The 22,626-nt window shown below is 38.5% G+C and overlaps 1 protein-coding gene across 1 annotated transcript in view; it reads right to left on the reverse strand.

The window, feature by feature from the left end:
* Positions 1–14,444, reverse strand: part of Lims1 (LIM zinc finger domain containing 1) — a 146,553-nt gene extending 132,109 nt beyond the window's left edge. The window contains exon 1 of the mRNA XM_027948929.2: positions 14,234–14,444. Within this exon, the coding sequence (XP_027804730.1) occupies positions 14,234–14,265 (32 nt within the window). The 5' untranslated portion in view covers positions 14,266–14,444. The remainder of the gene's footprint in view (positions 1–14,233) is intronic.
* Between the last annotated feature and the right edge of the window lie 8,182 nt (positions 14,445–22,626).

Raw genomic sequence — 22,626 nt, forward strand, 5'->3', positions numbered from 1 at the left:
CAAAGAATAAATCTAAGCTCATTTGAAGATAAAAGTTAAAATGTCAAACGTCCCTTCTGGCTAATTACAAGCTTAGTGCATGTCATTTTTATCTGAGACCTTCTGCTTCTGTCTCTATGAGCCCAGGTCTGGGAGACTACCAGGAGGGCATCCAGCCCCTTGAAGCCAACAGGCCACAAACTAATCTGTGCTAGATATACTCTCACAATCATGTCTAAGGGTTTAAAAAGATATTCTTGCTCGCCTAGCCCAGGCGGGACCCGGGTTCAATCCTCAGCACCACATAAAAATAAAGGCATTGTGTTTAAAAAAAAAAAAAAAAAAGACATTCTTAACCTCATCAAATTCCACCTCTGTCCTACTGTCCTTCAGTGATGACATGTATGTCCTAGCTGAAATATAATTTATCTTACTTCCCCACAATTTGAAACTTAACTATAATATCACTAAGCATGGAAGCAACAGTCTAACTGCTACATTGTCAGTCTTTTGTTGAAGACAAATTGCCATTTTGGAATCCAAACAGTGAGGAAAAACTTTATTCAAAATGTATATTTAACTTAAATTTAACTTCAAAATACAACTCCTCTTAATGAACTTTATCATCCTTTCTTCTTATAATGAAATCAGAAACTCCAAACTAGTCATTCACAGACCAAGTCACATTACTCATGATACAAACATGAGACACAGGGAAATATATACTGAAAATAAAACAATTCAAGCACAAGCATCAGTAAGGAAAATTTGTTATCCATTTAAAAAATGATCATGGTTAAAATCCAAATGATTTACAGGGGCTTTTCTTTTATTGGGTCAGGGGGATCAGGGATTGAACTCAGGGGCACTCAACCACTAAGCCACATCCCCAGGCCTATTTTTTGTATTTTGTTTAGAGACAGGGTCTCACTGAGTTGCTTAGCATCTTGCTTTTGCTGAGGCTGGCTTTGAACTGGCAATCCTCCTACCTCAACTTCCGGAGCAGCTGGGATTACAGGTATGCGCCACCGTACCCAATTACAGGTGCTTTTCAATAGTCTCCATAACCAGCGTAACCATGCCCATTAATCTAGACACCTTTAATATCTTTCAGTGAAAATATTTAAAACCCCACATGATATTTAACAAACAAACATATTTATACCACTGCTTCCTTTTTTTTTTTTTTTTGGTTTGTTTGGGTACTGGAGATTGAACCCCAGGGCACTTTACCACTAAGCTACATCCAGCCCTTTCTACTTTTTATTTTAAGACAAGGTCTTACTGAGCTGCTTAGGGCCTCGCTAAGTTACTGAGGTTGACCTCAAACTTGAGATCCTTCTGTCTTAGCCTCCCAAGCCACCAGATTACAGACATGCACCACAGTGCCTAGCTTATACCACTGCTTTAAAAAGGGGGGGGGGGGTCACTCAAGTTACAGCCAAATTTGCTAAGGAATAGACAGCCAAGTTCTATGGGTTCAGCTGTAAATGATCCAAACATTAACTATATCCTTCAATGGAATGCCAATCAGCTAATAATCTTTGATCATTCAAAATGATTGGAATTTATCCCCACTTCCAGAAAGTATGGAAACAAACCTAACCAGAGGGGCTCACACCAACATTCACTTAAAGGGTAGGGAGAAGGGCTGGGGATGTAGTTCAGTGGTAGAGCGCTTGCCTAGCATACATAAGACCAGGCCTTGGGTTCAATGACCAGTACTGGGGAAAAAAAAAAAAATGTAATTTGGTGGCACATACCTATAGCTATGAAGGTTGAGGCAGGAGTACCTCAAGTTCCAAGCCAGCCTCAGCAACTTAGCAAGACCCTGTCTCAAAATAAAACATACAATGGAAAAAAATGTGGATCAGTGGTTGAGCCCACTAGGTTCAATCCCTGGTACAAAGCGGGGTGGCGTAGCAATCTGAAAGCAAGGGGAAAATCAATAATTCAAGACCGAAAAAGTGCACCTAAACTCTACCATTAACAGTGTACTTTTCTGAGAACCTTCTAGGTCCAGTATTATATAAAAGTGATATAAAATAAGGTAACACACATAATTATTGAGTAGAAGACTGGACAATATTAAACAATAAAGATAAAAGTAATTTGCAATCTGTCAATCTGTATCATCAGGTTACCAAGTAGTCACTAAGGAAGGCTTGTCTTTTTTTAATATTTATTTTTTAGTTTTAAGTGGACATAATATCTTTATTTTACATTTATGTGGTGCTGAGAATCAAACCCCGTGCCTTATGCATGCTAAGCAAGCACTCTACCACTAAGCCACAACCCCAGCCGGAAGCTTGTCTTTTTAGCAGTACTACAGCTGAGACTTGAAATGTCTTAAACAATCAGAATATCACCATTTTGCATTTCCCCCTAATGAAACAGTTATAAAATTGAAGTCTGCAAAACAGCACCCAGAAGTCAAACCAGCCTGTTACCTGCTTCTGTATGGCTTTGAGTTACATAAAATAGTTCTTACATTTTTACACTTATTAGAAGTCTTTTGTTTCTTCATTTTTAGCTAATAAAAAAATATAATAATAGCAAACACTACTATTAACCTGCTTGGGCACTGTTCTGCACGTTTGACACAGTAATCTGTTTAACATTGCCACAACCATATTGTGGGAGACATTATTTGCCTACCTCGTTGCTATTATTTTTCTGAGAGTTTTCCTGATTTTTACCACATGCTTTTTCTGCACTAATTGATATAATCACACTAACTTTCTCCTTTAGCTAGTGAATATCCTGTATTACAACTAACCTTCACCATGTTGCACCAACTTTGCGTTCTTAAAAATCCATTTAATCACAGAGTACTACATTTCTTTTTATATATTGTTGTTATATTTGCTTTTATTTTGTTAAGAAATTTTTACATCTATATTCATATATTCATTTGGAATATTGGTCTATGGTTTTCTTTTTTTTTGGTCCTGGGGATTGAACTCAGGGGCACTCCGCCACTAAGGCACATCCCCCGCCCTACTTCGTACTATTATTTAGAGACAAGGTCTCATTGAGTTGCTTAGTGCCTCACTTTTGCTGAGACTGGCTTTCAACTCATGATCCTCCTTCCTCTGCCTCCCGAGACACTGGGATTTTTTCTTTTTGTGCATTCTCTGGTTTGGGCAGCAAGATGTACTAGCTTTATAAAATGTATGGGAAGTATTCCTTCCTATTGTATTTTCACAAAGAGATTGTGTGCAATTTAAAATAAATGATGCTTTCAGAGGAACTGTTCCATTTCATCTAAGTTTTCAAATTTATGTGTAGATGTTAATATAATTCCTTTATTACCCTTTTAATGACTACAGGGTGGTATACCCCTTGCTTTATTTTTTTTAATTTATCAATTATTTAATTAATTAATCATCAATTTTTAATTGATTTATTTTTAGTTGTTGATAGGCCTTTATTTGCTTATTTATATGTGGTGCTGGGAATAGAACTCAATGCAATCGAACCCAGTGCCTCACACATAGGAGGCAAGCGCTCTACCGCTGAGCAACAACTCCAGACCCTCCCTTGCTTTATTTTTGATATTGATGATTAGTGTCTTTCCCCCATCAATTTTGCTAAAGTTTTGTCTACCGTATTGATCTTTTCAAAGAAACGACTCTTTTCACTGATGCTTAAATTTTTTAGTTTTAATTATATTGGTTTCTCGTGGTTTGTTTTTTTTGTTATTTTTTGGTTTGGGTACTGGGGATTGAACTCAAGGATGCTCTCCCACTGAGCCACATCCTCAGCTTTTTTTATTTTTTATTTTGAGACAGGGACTCACTAAGTTGCTTATGGACCCGCTAAGTTGCTGAGACCGGCTAGGAACTTGCGATCCTCCTGTCTCAACCTCCAGAGCTGCTAGGATTACAGGCACACATTACTGTGTCAGGCTTGATTTCAGGTTTTTTATTTTCCTCTTGCTTGTTTTGGATTTATTCTCTTCTGAGGCTGGCTTGGAAACTGTGATACTGCTGCCTCAGCCTCCCAAATTGCTGGGATTACAATTGTGCGCCACCATGCCTAGCTTTTTTCTTTCTTTGAAGGTTCTTAACATATGAGAGCTACAATTACTGATTTGAGACTTTTCTTGTGCATTCAATACTATATATTTTCCTCCCAGCTCTACTTTATGTCCTACAAATTTTGATATGTTGCATTTTCATTTTTACTTAGTTCAATGTGTTTCTTCATTCTCTCTTTCTCTTTGACTTATGAACTATATAAAAGAATGCTTTTTAGAAACATTGTTAGATTTTCCAATGATATTTAGGTTCCTGATTCGTAGTTTGATTTCTAGACTGATTCCAATTCTTTTTAAATTTTTTGAAGTTTATGGACCAAAATATAATCTGTCTTGGTATACGTTCCATAGAAACTTTTTAAAAATTTTTTATTTGTTCTTTTTAGATGTACATGACATAAGAAGTGCCAAAGGAACTTGAGAAGAAAGTGTTCTGCTATTGTTAAGTATTGTCTCTGGTAATTTACTTTCTCTCAAGTCCACTTTATCTGATGTTTATATGATTGACTATAATAAAGTCACCTTTGAGTTCCTTTGACTGAATTTTGCAAAATGCATCTTTTACTTTCAATTTGCCTATACTGTTATATTTGGGGTGAGTTTCTTAGACGGCATATAGTTAGATCATGTTTTTTTAATATACATCAAGCTCTTTCAATTGGGAAATTAAGTATAATGGGCTTTCTCCTCTCCTTTCAGGATTCCAAAGACACAAATCAACAAGAGACATGCCACATACTATGTATGAAATATGCAAGAACCCAATACTTACCATCTATGTGTAGACATGGGATATGATGGAGATCAAACCTGAATCTTACCAAACTCACTTCTAGATCAGCAGTTTCCAAGGTGACCTAAGAAGCCACACTATTTTCATAACACTAAGATTTTTTGTTTCTATTTTCTCACTAGTATACAGTAGAGTTTTCCAGAAGCTCCAGGACATGAACTATTATAACTGATTGAATACTCGTTCTCTTCTAGTAAGATTTAAAGAGTCTCGCAAAAAACTTTTTTTTTGTTTTAAGACACTCTTTTCACAAATTTATTTTTTAAATACTTATTTTTTAGTTATAGATGAACACAATATCTTTATTTTATTTTTATATGGTGCTGAGGATGGAAACCAGTGCCTCACGCATACTAGGCGAGCGCTCTACCTCTGAGCCATAACCCCAGTTCACAAATTTATTTTTTTGAAAAATAATTACAAAATACATTATTTATTTTAATGTGCAAAAAAGTTTATTAAATTTCAAATACTGTGAAGCTTTTCAGGGTACTTGTCTCAGTCTATTTTGTGCTGCTAAAACAGAATACCTGAGACTACATACTTTATAACAAACAGAAGTTTATTTTCTCTCAATTTTGAGAGCTAAAAAGTTCAAGACCAAGGTGCTGGCATCTGCTGAGGGCCTTCTTGCTGCATCATCTCATGGCAAAAGGTGGAAGGGCAAAGCACCAAGAGGGAACCAAACTCTCCCTTTCATAACGTCATTAATCATCTCTCTCAAAGTCTCACCTCCCAATACTATTAACGGCAATTAAATTTCAACATGAGCCAGGCTCAGTGGCACATACCTGTAATCCCAGTGGCTCAGGAGGCTGAGGCAGGAGAATCCCAAGTTCAAAGCCAGCCTCAGCAACGGCGGTGAGGTACTAAAAAACTCAGTGAGACCCTATTTCTAAAGAAAATACAAAATAGGGGCTGGGGTTGTGGCTCAGTGGTGGAGTGCTTGCCTCACATGTGTGAGGCACTAGGTTCAATTCTCGGTACCATATATAAATAAATGAATAAAATAAAGGTCCATCAACACTAAAAAATATTTTTAAAAAATAAAATGAAATACAAAATAGGGCTGGGGATGTGGCTCAGTAGTTGAGTGCCCCTGAATTCAATCCCACAGCAACCCCCTCCCAAAAAAATTCAACATGAATTTAGAGGAAACATTCACACCACAGCAGTCCTCAATAATTTATAAGTGTAAAGTGGTCCTGAGACCAAGAAATTTGAGAACTGCTTCTTTAGATCAAATCAACAATTTATATAACAAAGGATGTTACACTATATACCCCAAGGGCGCAATCTACCAATCTAAACTATAACAAATTATTCAGGGCAAACAACAACAATAATAAAACAACATCACAAAAGCAATAAAAAAGATGAAAAGGTACCTATGTGCTAAAAGAGGCTGAAAGACTTATTAACCTTCAAAATACATAAGCCTGGAGGCTAGGGTTGTGGCTCAGTGGTAGAGTGCTCACCTAGCATGTGTGAGGCACTGAGTTCAATCCTCAGCACCACATAAAAATAAATAAATAAAATAAAGGTATTGTGTCCATCTACAACTAAAAAAAAAAATTTAAAAACCCATAAACCTTCTTTAGATTCTACTTTAAAAAAAATACAATAAAATGTTTGAAACAATAGAAATTTGAATATTAACTACGTAGATGGTGACACCAAGGAATTAGTATTAATCTTTTTCAAGTGTGATGATGTGGTTAATATTCTTAAAGTGCTTTTTAGAAGTGTCTTTATCTTTTAAGGATACATATTAATATTAATATCTCTATACATGACATAGAGGAGAGAGGAATGGAAAAAGATTGGCCCTCAGTCAAAGATTTACCACCAGTCAATAATTACTGAAGCTGGGTAGCAGGGCATGGAGATTCACTATTCCAGTTTTGTATGTTTGAAGCCCTCTATAAAAAAAAAAAAAAAAATTGGGTGCATAGATTTAGTGTTCCTCCCCCAAGAAGGCTAAATCATCTGTTTTCAGCATAAGTCCCATGCCATGATTAGTCTATATATCCCAAGTTTTGAGAGAATTGCTTTACCTAATTCATGAGTTTCCCATATAACATTCAAATAAATCTGGCCTCTGATTGAACACAACCATGATTGACATTTTCCTACCTCCTGAGAAACATTTGGCTATTCCCAGTGTCTTAAAAAATAACAATTTCATTTAATAATAACTAGTGACAAATTACCATTTCCTTACTTAAATTTCTTAAAGATGGGGGCTGGGGTTATGGCTCAGTGGTAGAGCGCTTGTCTAGCATGTGTGAGGCACTGGTTTGGAGTCTCAGCATCACATATAAATAAATAAAATAAAGGTCCATTGACAACTAGAAAGATTTTTTTTTTAATTCTTAAAAGATTTTTTTTCAAACTTTTCCTATGGTACAGTACATACATAGTTGTTAATACAAGGTTTGTCAAGAGTTGAAGTGAGAATAATGGAAATCTGAGTTGCACACAAATACCTAATACATTCTATAGAAGGTCAAGAAGAAAAGCCTAACGGGTGCTGAAACAAGGACACCATCTTCAAAACAAAGGAGTTTAGGCTGGAGGCCTTGAGATTAAGATTTGAGAACTCCTGCCCCCTCAAAGACAAGGGGGTGGATTATTCCTGGCACAAGAATAACAAAAATCAAGGATTGTAATATGTTTTGCAATAAGATGATGTAAGCTGAAGAGTACTAGGGAATAAAACTGGATAGGTTGGTCGAGCTTGTAAAGGTCTTGAAACCTAGGAAAAGTAGAGAACTGTGATCCCTTTTCCACCAGTTGTGTGAACTGAGGAGACACAGAGCTCTGCAGGGATCTTCAGTGTAAACCTCAGCTCTGTCAGCAAAGTGTGACAGTGTTCTTGGCCATTTGAGTTCCTCACCTGTAAAATAGGCATAAAAATCATACCTCAATCATGGTGTGTCTGTGACAATAAAATTTATTGTGTAAAATAATAACTTTAAAGTATTTGTGTAAAAGTAGATAATTAATTTTTTTAAAAAATTGTTATTACCAAGAGTTGTTTGGTTTTTTTTTTTTTTTTTTTTAAGTGGCCTGGCAGGGGAATGAAATAAACTAAACAAGGAATTATATCATTTGAATTTCTTCCCAATTTTCCATAGATGTTGGGTCCCTGCCACTGTATATTAATGCACTATAGAGTCAAGTTAAGCCAAATGTGAAAGCTATCTTGTTTTCCTCAAAGTTTTGTGAGTTTATTCAAACAATGTCATAGACACTAAGCTATGAACTTTTCAATTCCTTAACAAATGAGGTTATAAAAAGAAAAATAAAGCCTACTTAGATATAGATTATATATCTTTGGATATTTAATATATTTGATTAAGATATTCTTTTACTTCCAAAGATTACAATTTGACAGAAAAGATTAGACATATATACCCAAAACCATAGTACAAAATAGAAATTGCTTGGGGAGAATTGATAAAGCTCTAAATTTCTAACTTCTCAGCACATGGCAGGAGCTCAACAAATGTTCCCAAAATTCATTACTTCAAGGGAAAAGTGGCAATTTTGCTCCAGCTGCCAAGAAGACACAGTACAGGCCAGGCGCAGTGGCACACTCCTATAATCCTAGGGGCTCAGGAGGCTGAGGTAGATGAACACCAATTCAAAGCCAGACCAGCAACATAGTGAGACCCTCAGCAACTTAGCAAGACCTTGTCTCAAAATAAAATATAAAAAGGGCTAGGGATGTGGCTCAGTGGTTAAGTGCCCCTGGGTTCACTCCCTGGTACCAAAAGAAAAGAAAAAAACACAGTAGACAGTAATTCTCTAGGCCGAACAACATGAGGAAAAGCATTGAAATAGGAAATCATTAGATGCTTCTAGAAAATGGTGGTTAGGGTTAGAGAAACATAGACTAATGGAATAGTTTGGGCCAAAGGTGGGGCCAAATCGCAAACAATCTTAATTATAGGCTCTAAAGTTTAGACCTTATTTGATAGGAAATAAGAAACTTATTAATATTTTGAAAACAAGGGGTAATATGACCAAAGTAGTACTTTATGAAAATCTGCAACCAGATGAATGAAAGAACAGTTAAAATTCTCAAGAGCAGGGACCATGTCTTATATTGCATTTCATCAGGTGTACTGGACAGTGACTCACACATTTAAAAAAAAAAAAAAAAAAGATAATCTGTTGAATATACTGCATTGAGGAAGAGGAAACTAGTGTAACAAATGCTGCATTTGCCTACCCTCTGGTTCCTCACTGTGCTAATAAGACAGATTTACATGTAATAGTAATGTGCCCTGCTTTAAAAATAAATATTTCCCAATAAGAAATAAACTTACAATCCATTCAAGCAAATGTTGACAGTATTCGTCACTTAACTGATCAGTAAAGAAGCCATTCAATAGAAAGGAATCTCTTAAACTGTGACTTGTGGAGACACTGGACATGGATAAGTGAGTAGACCTTAGTTTCTGGGAAGGAAGGTTTCCAGGTGTAGACAAAGGCACCAAAAATACCATGCCTCCTAGAACATATTTCACAAAAGTAATCTATCCACTTAAAACACAGTGATATCTAGGACCCTGTACTAGAACAATTTGGGGACAATATTTCCAAATTAATTCAGACATTTCCAGAGTTGTTACTTTGTTAGTGGAGTTGCTAAGGTTTGAATATGACTTGATTATGTTCCCCAACAATTCAAGTATCAGGAGCTTGGTCTTTAGTGTGTAATTGCTGACCAGATGTCGGGACCCTTAAGAGATGAGGCTTAGTATGAGGTCCTTAGGTCACTGGAGCATTGCCCTTAGAAGGGCTTAAGGCAGTATCTGTGGGACCCTGAGTTAGTTCTCTGGGAGGATATTTATAAAAGGGGCAAGCCAAGCCCTCTCTGTATTCCTGTTTCAAGATGTGATCTCTCCTTTTGCAAGAACTTTCATCACTGTCGACTACCATGAAGTAACACAAGTAAAGGGAATCTTTGCCAGATCCTGTGCCATCCTGTCTGACTTTCAATCTCCAAAAATTTGTTAAATAAATTTCTTTTCCTTATGAAGTTAAGATTGTCTTGGGTATTTTGTTCCAGTAATGCAAAACTGACTATGATAGGGAGTTCAGATACACCTGACAAGGTCATGGCCTTCATGACATTTACAACATAGATAGGAAGGTAATATATAATGCTGTTTGAATACAGCAACAGAGAAAACTAGCATAGTACAATAGAGGAGACCTCACACTAATATCAGAAGTTTGCACTCTATTCCTAACTCTGAGCCAGGCACAATAGGCACATTCCTATAATCCCAGGGACTCAGGAGGAGGAGGCAGGAGAATTCCAAGTTTGAGGCCAGCCTCAGCAACTTAGCAAGACCTGTCTCAGAATTAAAAACTGAAAAGAGCTAGGGATGTGTCTTGAGGATAATTCAAATCCTAGTATCATGCCCCTCAAAATAAATAAATAAAAATCCTTAAATGAAACAAAAAAGCAGTTACGAACAATTTAACTTTTTTGTTTTTGTTGTTTTATAGTAATTGTAGATGGACACAATATCTTTATTTATTTATTTTTATGTGGTGCTGAGGATCAAACCCAGTGCCTTACATGTGCAAGGCAGGTGCTGTAACACTGAGCTACAGCCACAGCCCCACATATAACTTATTTTATTTTTTAAGACATTGATGGATCTTTATTTTATTCGTTTATTTATATATGGTGCTGAAAATCGAACCCAGTATCTCATACATGCTAGGCAAGCACTCTACCACTGAGCCACAACCCCAGCCCCCCCACATATAACTTTTAATTCCATTTTGGTACAAAAGGAATGGGTATAAACACTTGTTATAAATGTTTTTATCCTTTATGTTACTTGACTCTGAGGCTCCATACTTCTAGTATCCTAATGATAGATCTTGTGCCTCCTACCACCAGGAACACACTGTCAGCACTCAAACTAATTCCTAGCACCCCTCTTTCTACCTCTCAAGGCACTACAGACTCATCAAGCTCCAAAACATGCTCCAACATGAAAACAATGCAAAAAATGCCTACTCTCCCCACCCAGAGAAATGAGATGTCAGGATGAGAAAACCGCTGCTACTGAAGAATATACGGTATATGGCAACAGATATTACAGCCCATCTGAAGTATTTCAAAATTAAAGTTTTTGGAAGACAATGTAGCAACAGTCCAGCATGTAAAGTAGATGATATTCTCATGGGTAGAAAACCACAACTTACAATACAGTTACAAGAACTATAAAATCGATAAACGGTTTGAGATGATTTTCCTTCTATTTAAGTGCAAACCTAGTTAAGAACATGACTTATTCTGAGGTTTATTTAAATGATTACCGAAGAACAAACATAACATTAATGAAAATGGAGACTCTCCTGCTCTGATTTTTCTAAAGTTGTTGAGTTTCGCTAGCCCAGTAGAGGGGCTCTAAGGCCCTCTGTGGGAGGAAAAGAAAGTTACTTTATCCACAAAAGGAAAAAAAGAGCCACCCACGAGATAGTCAAGAGGCTACAACAAAGGAAAAGGGGAGGGATAATAAATTAAAGGTAGCACAATTCTGATAGACAGTTTTCTCTAAGCCTTCACAACATAGAACAACCTAGAACTGAAGGTATCTTTTCTTTCTTTTTTTTAATATTTATTTTTTAGTTGTAGTTGGACACAATACCTTTATTCTATTTATTTACTTTTATGTAGTGCTGAGGATCAAACCCAGGGCTTCACACGTGCCAGGTGAGCACTCTACCACTGAGCCACAACCCCAACCCTGAAGGTATCTTTTCTACCACCAAATTTTCACTGGCTTTCTTTCTTAAAAATCAAGAACTCAACCTCCTAACCATTAAAAACTGGCCCAGAACACTGAAGTTTTATGAAGACACTCCCTGCCATTTCAGTTTCCCTCTTCATGACGGCACTAGACATCAGGGGAATCACGGAAAAGCCCTAAGGGCAGAAAGTTACTTTTTCCATATTGATTCTTCAAGTCTTAGTTATTACCTCCTATTACAACTTCCCAAGACTACAAAGCACACACTACAACCAGCACTCAATAAGCATTTTTAAGAGTAGTCTTTATAAATGCTCCCTTTTAATTACCCCAATGCCTTCACATCCCTCATCAAATAGGATTATGTCTTTTAACAATGCTTCTCAAAGAAGACCTTTTCTAGGGGTTTGCCAGCTGCTGGTCTTCTAGCACTTACCAAGGCAGTGATAGTGTAACTGAACTCTTCATCTACACAAACTTGCAGAAAAAAAAAAATGCCTATTTCACTTTTAAGTGTCCTCGATAAAATGGTATAGGCACTTTGGAAAAATCTGTACATTTCTTAAAAAGCTGAACATACAATTACTGTACAATTTGGCAACTGCTTGCTCTTGAACATTTATCCCAAAGAAAGGAAAACTTACGTCCATAAACATTCATAGTAGCTTTATTCTTAATTTCCCCAACTGGAAATACCCAAATATCCTTCAGCTAAACAGTTAAACTGTTGTACACCCACACCATGAAATTTTATTCAGCAATAAAAAAGAGCTATGATACATGCAATAAATATTTATGATTCCACTTATGTGAGGTATCCATGGAAGTCAAAATCATATAAACAGAAAGTAAAATGGTGGCTGCCAAGAACTGGGGGAAAGAAAGAATGAGGAGTTATTGTTTAATGGGCACAGAGTTTCAGTACTCTTTATTTCAGTACCAACAAAGGTTACTGAAACTGAAGGCAAAAAGTTCTGGAAATGTCTCATAGTGATGGTTGCGCAACAATATACATGTACTTAATGCCAAAAAATAAAAAAAACAAGGGGTTATCAATAGAAAATTCAGAATGGGAAGAGGATGGAATCAGAGTGGGACACTGGGTCAGGGAGAGACTCGAGGACCTTAAGAAGGAAATCATTATTTTCTATTCTTTGCTTATACTGTACATCCATTATTCTTTGTATGTCCCATGTATTTCCAATTCTATATCAACTTAATATTCAATACTTTTTTTAAAAAGAAATATCCATGAAACAGTACAAATTATCATTATTAAATCTTGACGCTTGCGTTACCTGGGACCTAATGGCAGGTATACATAAAGCAGTTCCGCTGCATACCAAAATAATATGGTTGTCTCAAGGAAAAGGACAGTGAGTGATTGAGTGAGGAGTTGAATTAGATGCTTTCTTCAGAAAACAACATCTCTACTGTAAAAATATGTGACAGACAAATCACTATAACTTAGACTTACATCTGTCAGACATTTCCTTCAAACTGAACCTGAGCCTGTCACTTTGAGGAAAACTACCAAATATATTTTGTTGTCAAAGATAATAGTTAAACTTTCCATTAAAAACCAAAATTTTGGAAGATGAGTATCCACCACCTTGAGTTTGAGAGCTTCCCAATTCTCAAGGACTTTAAAATGTTAATATTCTCTCTCTCTCTCTCTTTAAAAAAAAAAAAAAATTAAAAAAAATGTTAATATTAACAAATGTTACTTATTGATATGAATGAAATGCATTAGAATTTGGGGTCGGCCTAATGCCGTGAGCTAATATTTTCCAAATGACAAACATACGACGTTTCAAACTATAAGAGCAAACCAAGGAATTTTAACGTCATATAGTGTGAAACGTCTTCTGATTCAGCTTCAGACTTCACAGTCAAACTAACCATTAAAAAACTACCACTTCTTAAGTTTTGGTACAGTAACAAAGAATACCACAATAACCTGGAAAAGCCATTAAAACAATCCTCTCTTTTCCAGCTCAACATCTCTGAAAGATTCCCTTCCCATAGCTCAGTCAAAGCATCGCACCAAGGACTGCAGAGTGTAAAATCCAGCTGCCTTCCACTAAGCAGAGACACAGAAGAGACTTGCAGGACTTGGAAGGAGGCAGTGGGTAAAAACCGGCTTAGGAAGTACTGCTTCACAAACACGAGTTACGTGTGGTAACACATCGTGAGCTTATTCAACGAATGAATCAACCTGCGGCGGTTCCCTTTTCCTTTCTGCCACAGCAAAACGTCTGTGCACACGGCCAAAGGCTCTTCGGGGTCCTGCATTTCTACGAGGGCTTCGGAAGCCAAGACGTTTTGAGGCCTGCGGGCCGGTGCCGGATTCCAAGTGCTAGGACACGAATCACTAACTCAGCCAAGACTTATCGGGCGCAGGGACTCGGCCAAGCACCGAGGCGGCGGCTGCGCGCGCAGTGCTCGCTCCACACCCACACACGACCCTCCCTGCCCGCGAGACCCCGGGAAGCGCGGCGCGGGCCGCGGGGTCCACAGGCCGCCCGCCTGAGCCAGGCAGCCAGGGCTGGGCCGGGAAGCCGCCCGCGAGCGGCCCGTGAGAGCGCCACCGGACAGCCGACGTGGCGGCCGGAGGGGCGCGGCCCGTACCTGTGGGTCATGCCGGCCGCCACGCCCAGCATCGCTCCGCTCTCGGACGCCGCAGTCCTCGGCACTTCGGCTGCCGGCGCCGCTCCCGTCACGTCCCAGACCCTCGAGACGACCGCCGGCCGTGCTCCGGCAGGCGGGCCCCGAGCAGGAAGGAGAGGCGGGCCCGGGGCGGGGAGACCGCGGCCGCCGGCCGCCCGCGGCAGACAACTGACTCTGCTGGCCGCACGGGGGCGCGCGGGGGCGGGGCGGCGCCGCGGCTCGGGAGGACCCACCCCCAGCTTCGGCCGGGTCCCGCTCCCGCCGCCCGCCCAGACCCCGCCCCAGAGCTCTCGCTGGCCCCGCCCCCTCCGCGCGCCCCGGCCCCGCCCTGTGGGCGGGCCCCAAAGCCCGAGGCTTTTCCGGGGCTCCTGGGGGATCCCGGCGGCGGGAGGCGGCAGCCGGCCACGTTACCTCTGACAAAAATGGCAGGACTGGCCTTTGCAGCCCCTCCGGGGTGAGGGGCAAAGGGACGGGCCCGGCTGTCCTTTGCTCCAGTCACCTCTGATGGGACTTGGCCAGTGGCGTGGTTCTGGCCGCAGGCTGTGGAGAGCTGCACTGGTTTCACTCGCCCTGGGAGGGTCCTGAGCAACTGCGGGTTTCTTCTAGTACCAGGGTGTCGAGCAGGTTAGATTTCCCCGAGGGAGCTATCCACTGGACCAGCCACTTGAGTCCTGAGCCCTACACAGAAGCCTGGTGCGATTGGGATACTCTTCGTTAGGACTTCCATTTTGCTTTTGAGTAGAGTTCCTCTTGCCCTAATTTCAGAATACTTGGCTAAAAATTGTGGCTGCCTCTAGGCCTCCAATTAGTGGTTTTAAAGTAGTTACACATTGTCGTCATGGTCATCCTATCAGGAATGCCTGTCAGTGAGCCTGCTTCTGTGGTTGACCATTGTCTGTCACAAAGAAAACTCGGGGAAAATACTGTCTGTCGCTCTAAAATGTGAAAACTGAATTTCTTACTGCTTAACTTTCTACAGATGTTTCCATGACTATTTCATTCATTTTTGTTCAGGCTGTCATCACCCAGCTTTTAAAAACGAAATTTGGTATTTGTAAGACTATTTTATTTGTATGCACACACACACACACACACACACACACACACTCAGCACTGGAAACATTTTAAAGGTTATATTCATAATAAACAGTCATAATAAACAGTTATTTAATATGTTTTTTCTTATTTTCTACCGCCATTAATCTCCATCAGACAAGTACATTAATGGGAATATTTTCCTGCTCCAAAATAAGAGTCTTGTTAGATAACTCTTCTACTTCTTTAGCACTAATTGATTTTCATCTCTCTTCTGTTACTATAGAAGAGTTAAACTGTATGGTGAAACAGTTGCATACTAACTGAGAATGAAGTCTTGGAATCAGTCTGGCCTGGATTCAAACACTCTCAGCTACCTATTGAGTGCCTTTTATACAAACCATCTACTTTCTGTTGATATTCTACATGCCTTTTTATCTTTAAAAATGATTTATTATCTCCTTAAAAATATATTTAACTGCAGTATTGTTATTATTTACCTTTCCTGTTTGCTCCATGAGATCCTTACCTTAATATTACCTTGTTGCCTGAGTATTCTTCTTGTATGTAATTCTGGTCAGGGGGGAAAAGATGGGTGTGGCTCTGAGCAGCATTCTTGGGGCCAAATAGATTCTCTGAAAATACCAAGGGTTTTACAAAGGTGATGGGTTGCTGCCTCAGAGTTTCAATCAGGGGGGCCAGAGCATCACCAATAAGTTTCCAAGGCTTGTCCCGACTCCCTCTTGATAAAAGGCACCTATTTCTTATGTGGTTTTTTAAATTTGGTTTTGTTTGCTTTGTAGTTATAGATGGACAGTTTATTTTTATTTGTTTATTTTTATGCAGTGTTAAGGATCAAACCCAGTGCCTCACACATGGTAGGCAAAGGCTCTGCCACTGAGCTACAGCCCCAGCCCTTATCATGGTTTTTGTTTGTTTATTGTTTATGGTGCTGAGAGATGAAACCTAGGGCCTCAGGCATGCTAGGCAAGTGCTCTACCACTGAGCACGTGTGCAAGTAGATAATATGCAAGATGTTGATAGAAAGAGGGTTTACCTTAAACATTCCTGAAATTTTACTCTGTTGAGCTGTACAAGAACAGTCTCATAACTCACTCCCACGGTATTTTCAAGTCAGTAAAGTCTCATAAAAATCCAGTCTGACTTTACCATATGCCCTGGTGACCTGTATCTCACTATTTCACTCCTATGAAGGGAGCTGGTTATATCAAAAATGAATGATTGCACATATAGAAAACACCAGAAAAAAATACACCAAAATGTTAAGTGAGCTTTACACTTTTTGAATTTTTTTTTTTTTTGTACCTGGGATTTAACCCAGGGGTGCTTAACCACTGAGCCACATCCCTAGCCCTTTCTTTTTACAATATTTTATTTAGAGACAGGGTCTCACTAAGTTGCTTAGGGCCTCACTAAGTTGCTGAGGCTGGCTTTGAACTCACAATCCTCCTGCCTCAGCCTCCCACGCTACTAGGATTACAGGCATGCACCACCATGCCCAGCACACTTTTGAATTTTTTAACTTCCAGTGCATAGAACTAGATTAATTGTAATTCTTAGTTCACAAAATATTTTCATCATTTATTTATGTTTACTTAATTGTTTTGTTAAACACGTGACTGTTTCTAATAATGTAACAGGAACCCATGAAAGCACCACTCAAAATGAAAACTAGATCTTTCATAGAAACTTACAAAAACATATGGTTATCCATTGGGATATCTCCCTACCTCTTTCCATCCAAGGCATCCATCATCCTGAATTCCTTGTTTATCATTTTCTTGATTTTCTTTTCATATACTTTTTATTGACTTGGTAAATTTTATTTATACATATATATCATAAAGTTAGTTTGGCTTAACTTTATAAAAAGATGTACTATATAAAAGCTATTGAAACTTGCTTTTTCAGTTGATATTATATTGGTAGGATTCATTGATTTGTTTGACTACTGTGTTATTACATCATAATTTGTTAATTCATTCTCTAATTCATGAGCATTGGAGTTGTTTCTTTTAGCTATTGTCAGTAGTTCTCTTATAAAGATCTTGAACATGTTTCCTGCTATATAAATGTATGTATGAATGTCTCTTACACTTTTGTACCTTGGGGTGACAGAAGAACAAACTATTCTTTTTTTTTATATTTATTTTTTTAGCTTTAGGTGGACACAATATCTTTATTTTACATTTAGGTGGTGCTGAGGATCGAACCCAGTGCTTCGTGCATGCTAGGTGAGCATTCTACCAATGAGCCACAACCCCAGCCCCAGAACAAACTATTCTTTTAAAGCATTTGCTCCAAATTGCACTCCAATGGCAATGTATAAGAGGTCTGAAGAGCCTATAGCTTCTTTGACCCTTAGTAATCACTTTTCCTTTTGCCAACCCAATGCTTATAAAATATTCTCTCCATTTCAAGAATAGCAATGATAAGCCAGGCGGGGTGACACTTGCCTGTAATCCCAATGGCTAGGGAGGCTGAGGATCATGAGTTCAGAGCCAGCCTCAGCAAAAGCGAGTTGCTAAGCAACTCAGTGAGACCTTGTCTCTAAATAAAATACAAAATAGGGCTGGGTGAAGGGAAATTGAGGAACGAGAAATGGGTAAGCAAGAAATGGAAGAGGAAGACCAGGCAGAGATAACACTGAGAGTTTGTCAGAGCTGACAAATAAAGGCCATCTCTCGGTAGGAGAGAGAGGCAAAACAGGCTTGAGTTCTGGGACTTTTATGGGGGAGGCTCAGGAATCAGAGCTGGGCAGGTCCTAATTCGGTGGTTGGGGTGGCGGGGCGTTAATGGTTGGGTTGGTATGAGGGAGTTGTGAGGACTAGCAATGATAGGACTAGCAATGTCTTCAAGTATTTGTGGGACATAGGTATTTCTATGATCAGTCTGCTCGTGTATTTTATTTTATTGAATTGTTTATGCTTATCTTAATGGTTTGAAATAGATCTTTTTAAATTTTTTTTAATGGTAGATGGACATAATACCTTTATTTTATTTATTTCTATGTGGTGCTGAGGATCCAAGCTAGTGCTATGCAAGTGCTCTGCCACTGAGCTACAACCCCAGCCCAAGAAAGAGATCTTTATATACTTGAAATCATGCTTATCAGTTACATTTATGTTAACATCTTCTCCCAGCTTGTAACTAATGTTTTCACCTTCTTTAAAATATCTTTGATCAGCTCACCAAATCAGGCAAACACAAAAGACTATTGCAGTCCAAATTTACCACTTTTTTTTCTTCAGTAGTTGACACCTGGAATCTTTTTCAAAAAAAATCCTTTTTGTACATTATTTTGACTAAAGTCCATAATTTACACTAGGGTTCATTCTTGGTATTATATATTCTGTGGGTTTTAACAGATATATAGTGACATGTATCCACCATTACAGTATCACTCAGAATAGTCCAAGTGTCCCAGAAGTTGTCTATACTCTGCCCATTCACCTACCTCCCCAACTCCTGGAACAACTGAAATCTTTACCGTCTTCAGAGTTTTGCCATTTGCAGGGTATCAGGCAGCTGGAATCACAGAGAATGCAGTTGGATAGTAGTAGGAAAGACAAACTTATTAAACAACTGATTTCTCCTAACTCTATTCCCAACACTCAACAAAGAACACTTTTCTGATCACATGTCAGAGGGGTTTAGCACATCAAGCAATTCTTCAGCTCTAGAATTCTGTTCAGTTTTTCTGCCTGAAGTTAGAGTCAAACCGTACTGGTTAAGGGTTTAGCTCCCCCAAGACTGTCCCCCACTTAGTTTTCTAATTGGAGGTGGTAGGTAATGTCACCTATACCTCCAACCTATCCCTTAGAAATCAGGATTCTCAACACTGACTCCTTAGATTTGACAAATTCTCTGGGAGGCTCACCTAACTCAGATAAATACATAGTTTATATATCAATAAAGGATATGATAAGGGATACAGATGAACAACCATATGATGAGGTACAAGGTCTGGAAGGGTCGCAAGCATAGAAGCTTCTGTTCTTTTGGAATTTGGGTACACCATACTCTTGACAAGTAGATGTATTCACCAAACTAGGGGCACTCTATTGCGGGTAATACTGGGTATTGAAATCAGGGATGCTTTACCACTGAGCTATATACCAAGCCTTTTTTATTTTTTTGTTTCAAGACAGGGTCTCGCTAAGTTACTGAGGCTGGCCTCAAACTTGCGATCCTCTTGCCTCAGCCTCCAGGTCACTGAAATAAGGCATGCACCACAGCAACCAGCTCCCAGGGACACTGAATTCCATAATTAAAGGATTTTTATGAGGATTTTATCACTTAGGAATGATTGATGATTAGGGCTGAAGCTATAATCATGGCTCTTCTAGGCTCTTCATTCATTTTCCTGCCCTTGACCTGACATCAGCCACTTTTCCAAGGATACTTGGATCCTTTTATTGGAGACTTAACCAAGAGCTAGGCATTACGTAGGTACATCTAAGCCTTCTCAGTAGATTGATCTAAGAATAGATACTTGCCCATTTACCATGGGCTTATGTACTGATAAATCCATTGTACATTGAAAACATTGTAAGTTGAAAGAGCCTTTAATACACTTAACCTACAGCACATCCTAGCGCAGTGCACAGAGTTCTATATAGCATCAAGGGCTTTCCTTACAGATCATAGCATCACAAGATGGATTGGATTAATATAGTGCTGGTCCCAGAAACCTACAAGTCCAGAAGTCAAAATATGATTTCTACTGAATGTGCATTACTTTCATACCATAGTGAAGTCAAAAATGCTTAATTTAAGTACAACCATTGTAAGCCAGGAACCATTTTTACATGTTATGTACACTAATCCCTGGGTATACAATTTCTATTCCCATCTTTCTGTATATATGTACATGAGATGTACATATACATATATGTAAATATATAATATAAATATTTTAAAATTTATTTATAGATTATATATGTATATACATATATATGTTTTTTTCCAGGGCTAGGGATCAAACCTAAGGCCTCATGCATACTAGGTAATGTCTCACTTAATGGCCCCACTGGCCTTGAACTTTCAATCCTCTGACTCAGCTACAGAATAGCTGGGATTGTAGGCATGCACCAACATGCTCAGCCAATTTTTAAAACATGATTTATACTGATGCCTCTTGCCCTAATCTGACATCATAGTATTCATTTTGGAATTCACCCTTAGTTTATTTATAATTTTTTTCTATGATACTAAGAAACCTGGCTTACATTCTGGCTAAAATTTTTATTCAGAATTTTTAATTTAAAATTTTGTTTTGAAAAATACAATGATTTTATACCCTGTATTTATTTCAAGGCTTATAAATTTTCAATTACTCTAAAGGTTAATGTAAAAGTTTCATATGTTTTTTAATCTTTGAGAGAAAGGGATATTTTAACTTAGTCTGTTATTCATGGATTACATTGTAAAAGTACTCTTGTAGCTCTCTGAGAGCTAATTTTTCTTGGCCAGGTTTTAGGGAAAGAGCAACTTAATCATCTGATTATACAGTTGGTACTAACATAAAAATAACTCAGGCCAACTTTTCTCAATTTACATTTTAAATAGGAACTAAGTAATCACCAAAATATAACTGGTATAGTGAACATGGGGAGTGAATATTTTTCAAAGGAGATATCTCATCCTTTCAGGCTTTCATAGATTGGAGTTCAAGGGAACCCCTAACTTGGCACTTTATTCCTGGAATGCATTTGGAATTAGTGTCAGAATTTAACAGAGAAATTCTTTTTTGTTTTAATTTTAAAAAATGACAGCGGAATGCATTACAATTCTTATTACACATATATACCACGATTTTTCATATCTCTGTTTGTATATAAGGTATGTTGACACCTAATTTGTGTCTTCATACATGTACTTTGGATAATAATGTCTATCACATTCCACCATCCTTGCTAATCCCCTGCCCCTTCCCTTTCCCTCCTATCCCTCTGCCCCATCTAGAATCAATTATTTCTCTCATGTCCCCCTCCCTACCCCACTATGAGTCAGCCTCCTTATATCAAAGAAAACATTTAGGCATTTTTTTTCTTGGGATTGGCTGACTTCACTTAGCATTATCTTCTCCAATGCCATCCATTTACCTGCAAATGCCATGATTTTATTCTTTTTTATTGCTGAGTAAAATTCCAATGTGTATATATGCCACATTTTTTTTATCCATTCATCCACTGAAGGGCATCTAGGTTGGCTCTACAGTTTAGCTATTGTGAATTGTGCTACTATAAACATTGATGTGGCTGTGTCCCTGTAGGATGCTGTTTTTAAATCCTTGGGTATAGACCGAGGAGAGGGATAGCTGGGTCAAATGGTGGTTCCATTCCCAGATTTCCAAGGAATCTCCATACTGCTTTCCTTATTGGCTGCACCAATTTGCAGTCCCACCAACAATGTATGAGTGTACTTTTCCCCCACATCCTCACCAACACTTACTGTTGTTTGTCTTCATAATAGCTGCCATTCTGACTAGAGTGAGATGATATCTTAGAGTAGTTTTGATTTGCATTTCTCTAATTGCTAGAGATGATGAGCATTTTTTCATATATTTGTTAATTGATTGTATATCCTCTTCTGAGGAATGTCTGTTTAGGTCCTTGTCCCATTTGTTGATTGGGTTATTTGTTTTTTTGGTGCTTAGCTTTTTGAGCTCTTTATATACCCTAGAGATTAGTGCTCTATCTGATGTGTGAGGTGTAAAAATTTGCTCCTAGGACGTAGGCTCTCTTAACAGGGAGATTCTTAAGAATAGCTGTGTGAGCAGGGCACAGTGTTCACACCTATAATCCCAGTGACTTGAGGTTGAGGCAAGAGGATCACTGAGTTCAAAGCCAGCCTCAGCAATTTAGCGAGGCCCTAAGCAACTTAGCAAGACTCTATCTCAAAATAAAAAATAAAAAGGGCTGGGATGTAGCTCAGTAGTAAAGGGGCCCTGGGTTCAATCCCTAATACAAACAAACAAACAAATAAATAACTGTAGGTAACAGAGATGTAATAGGAGTCCCAAATGTGATCACTGCAAGTCATTTTTAAATTTTCTAGTAGCCACATTATAAAAAATAAACAGAAACAGGTGGAATTGGTTTAAACAATATATTTTATTTTTAAACTAATATGTTCTCAATGTTAAAAAGTCAACAAGTGCAGAGTGCAGTGTCACACGCCTGTAATCCCAGCAGCTTGAGAGGTTGAGACAGGAGGATTGCAAGTTCAGAGCCAGCCTCATCAACTTAGTGAGGCCCTAAGCAACTTACCGAGACACTGTCTCTAAATAAAAT

Source organism: Marmota flaviventris, chromosome 14 (genome assembly GCF_047511675.1).
Source record: "Marmota flaviventris isolate mMarFla1 chromosome 14, mMarFla1.hap1, whole genome shotgun sequence".
Taxonomy (NCBI): Eukaryota; Metazoa; Chordata; class Mammalia; order Rodentia; family Sciuridae; genus Marmota; species Marmota flaviventris.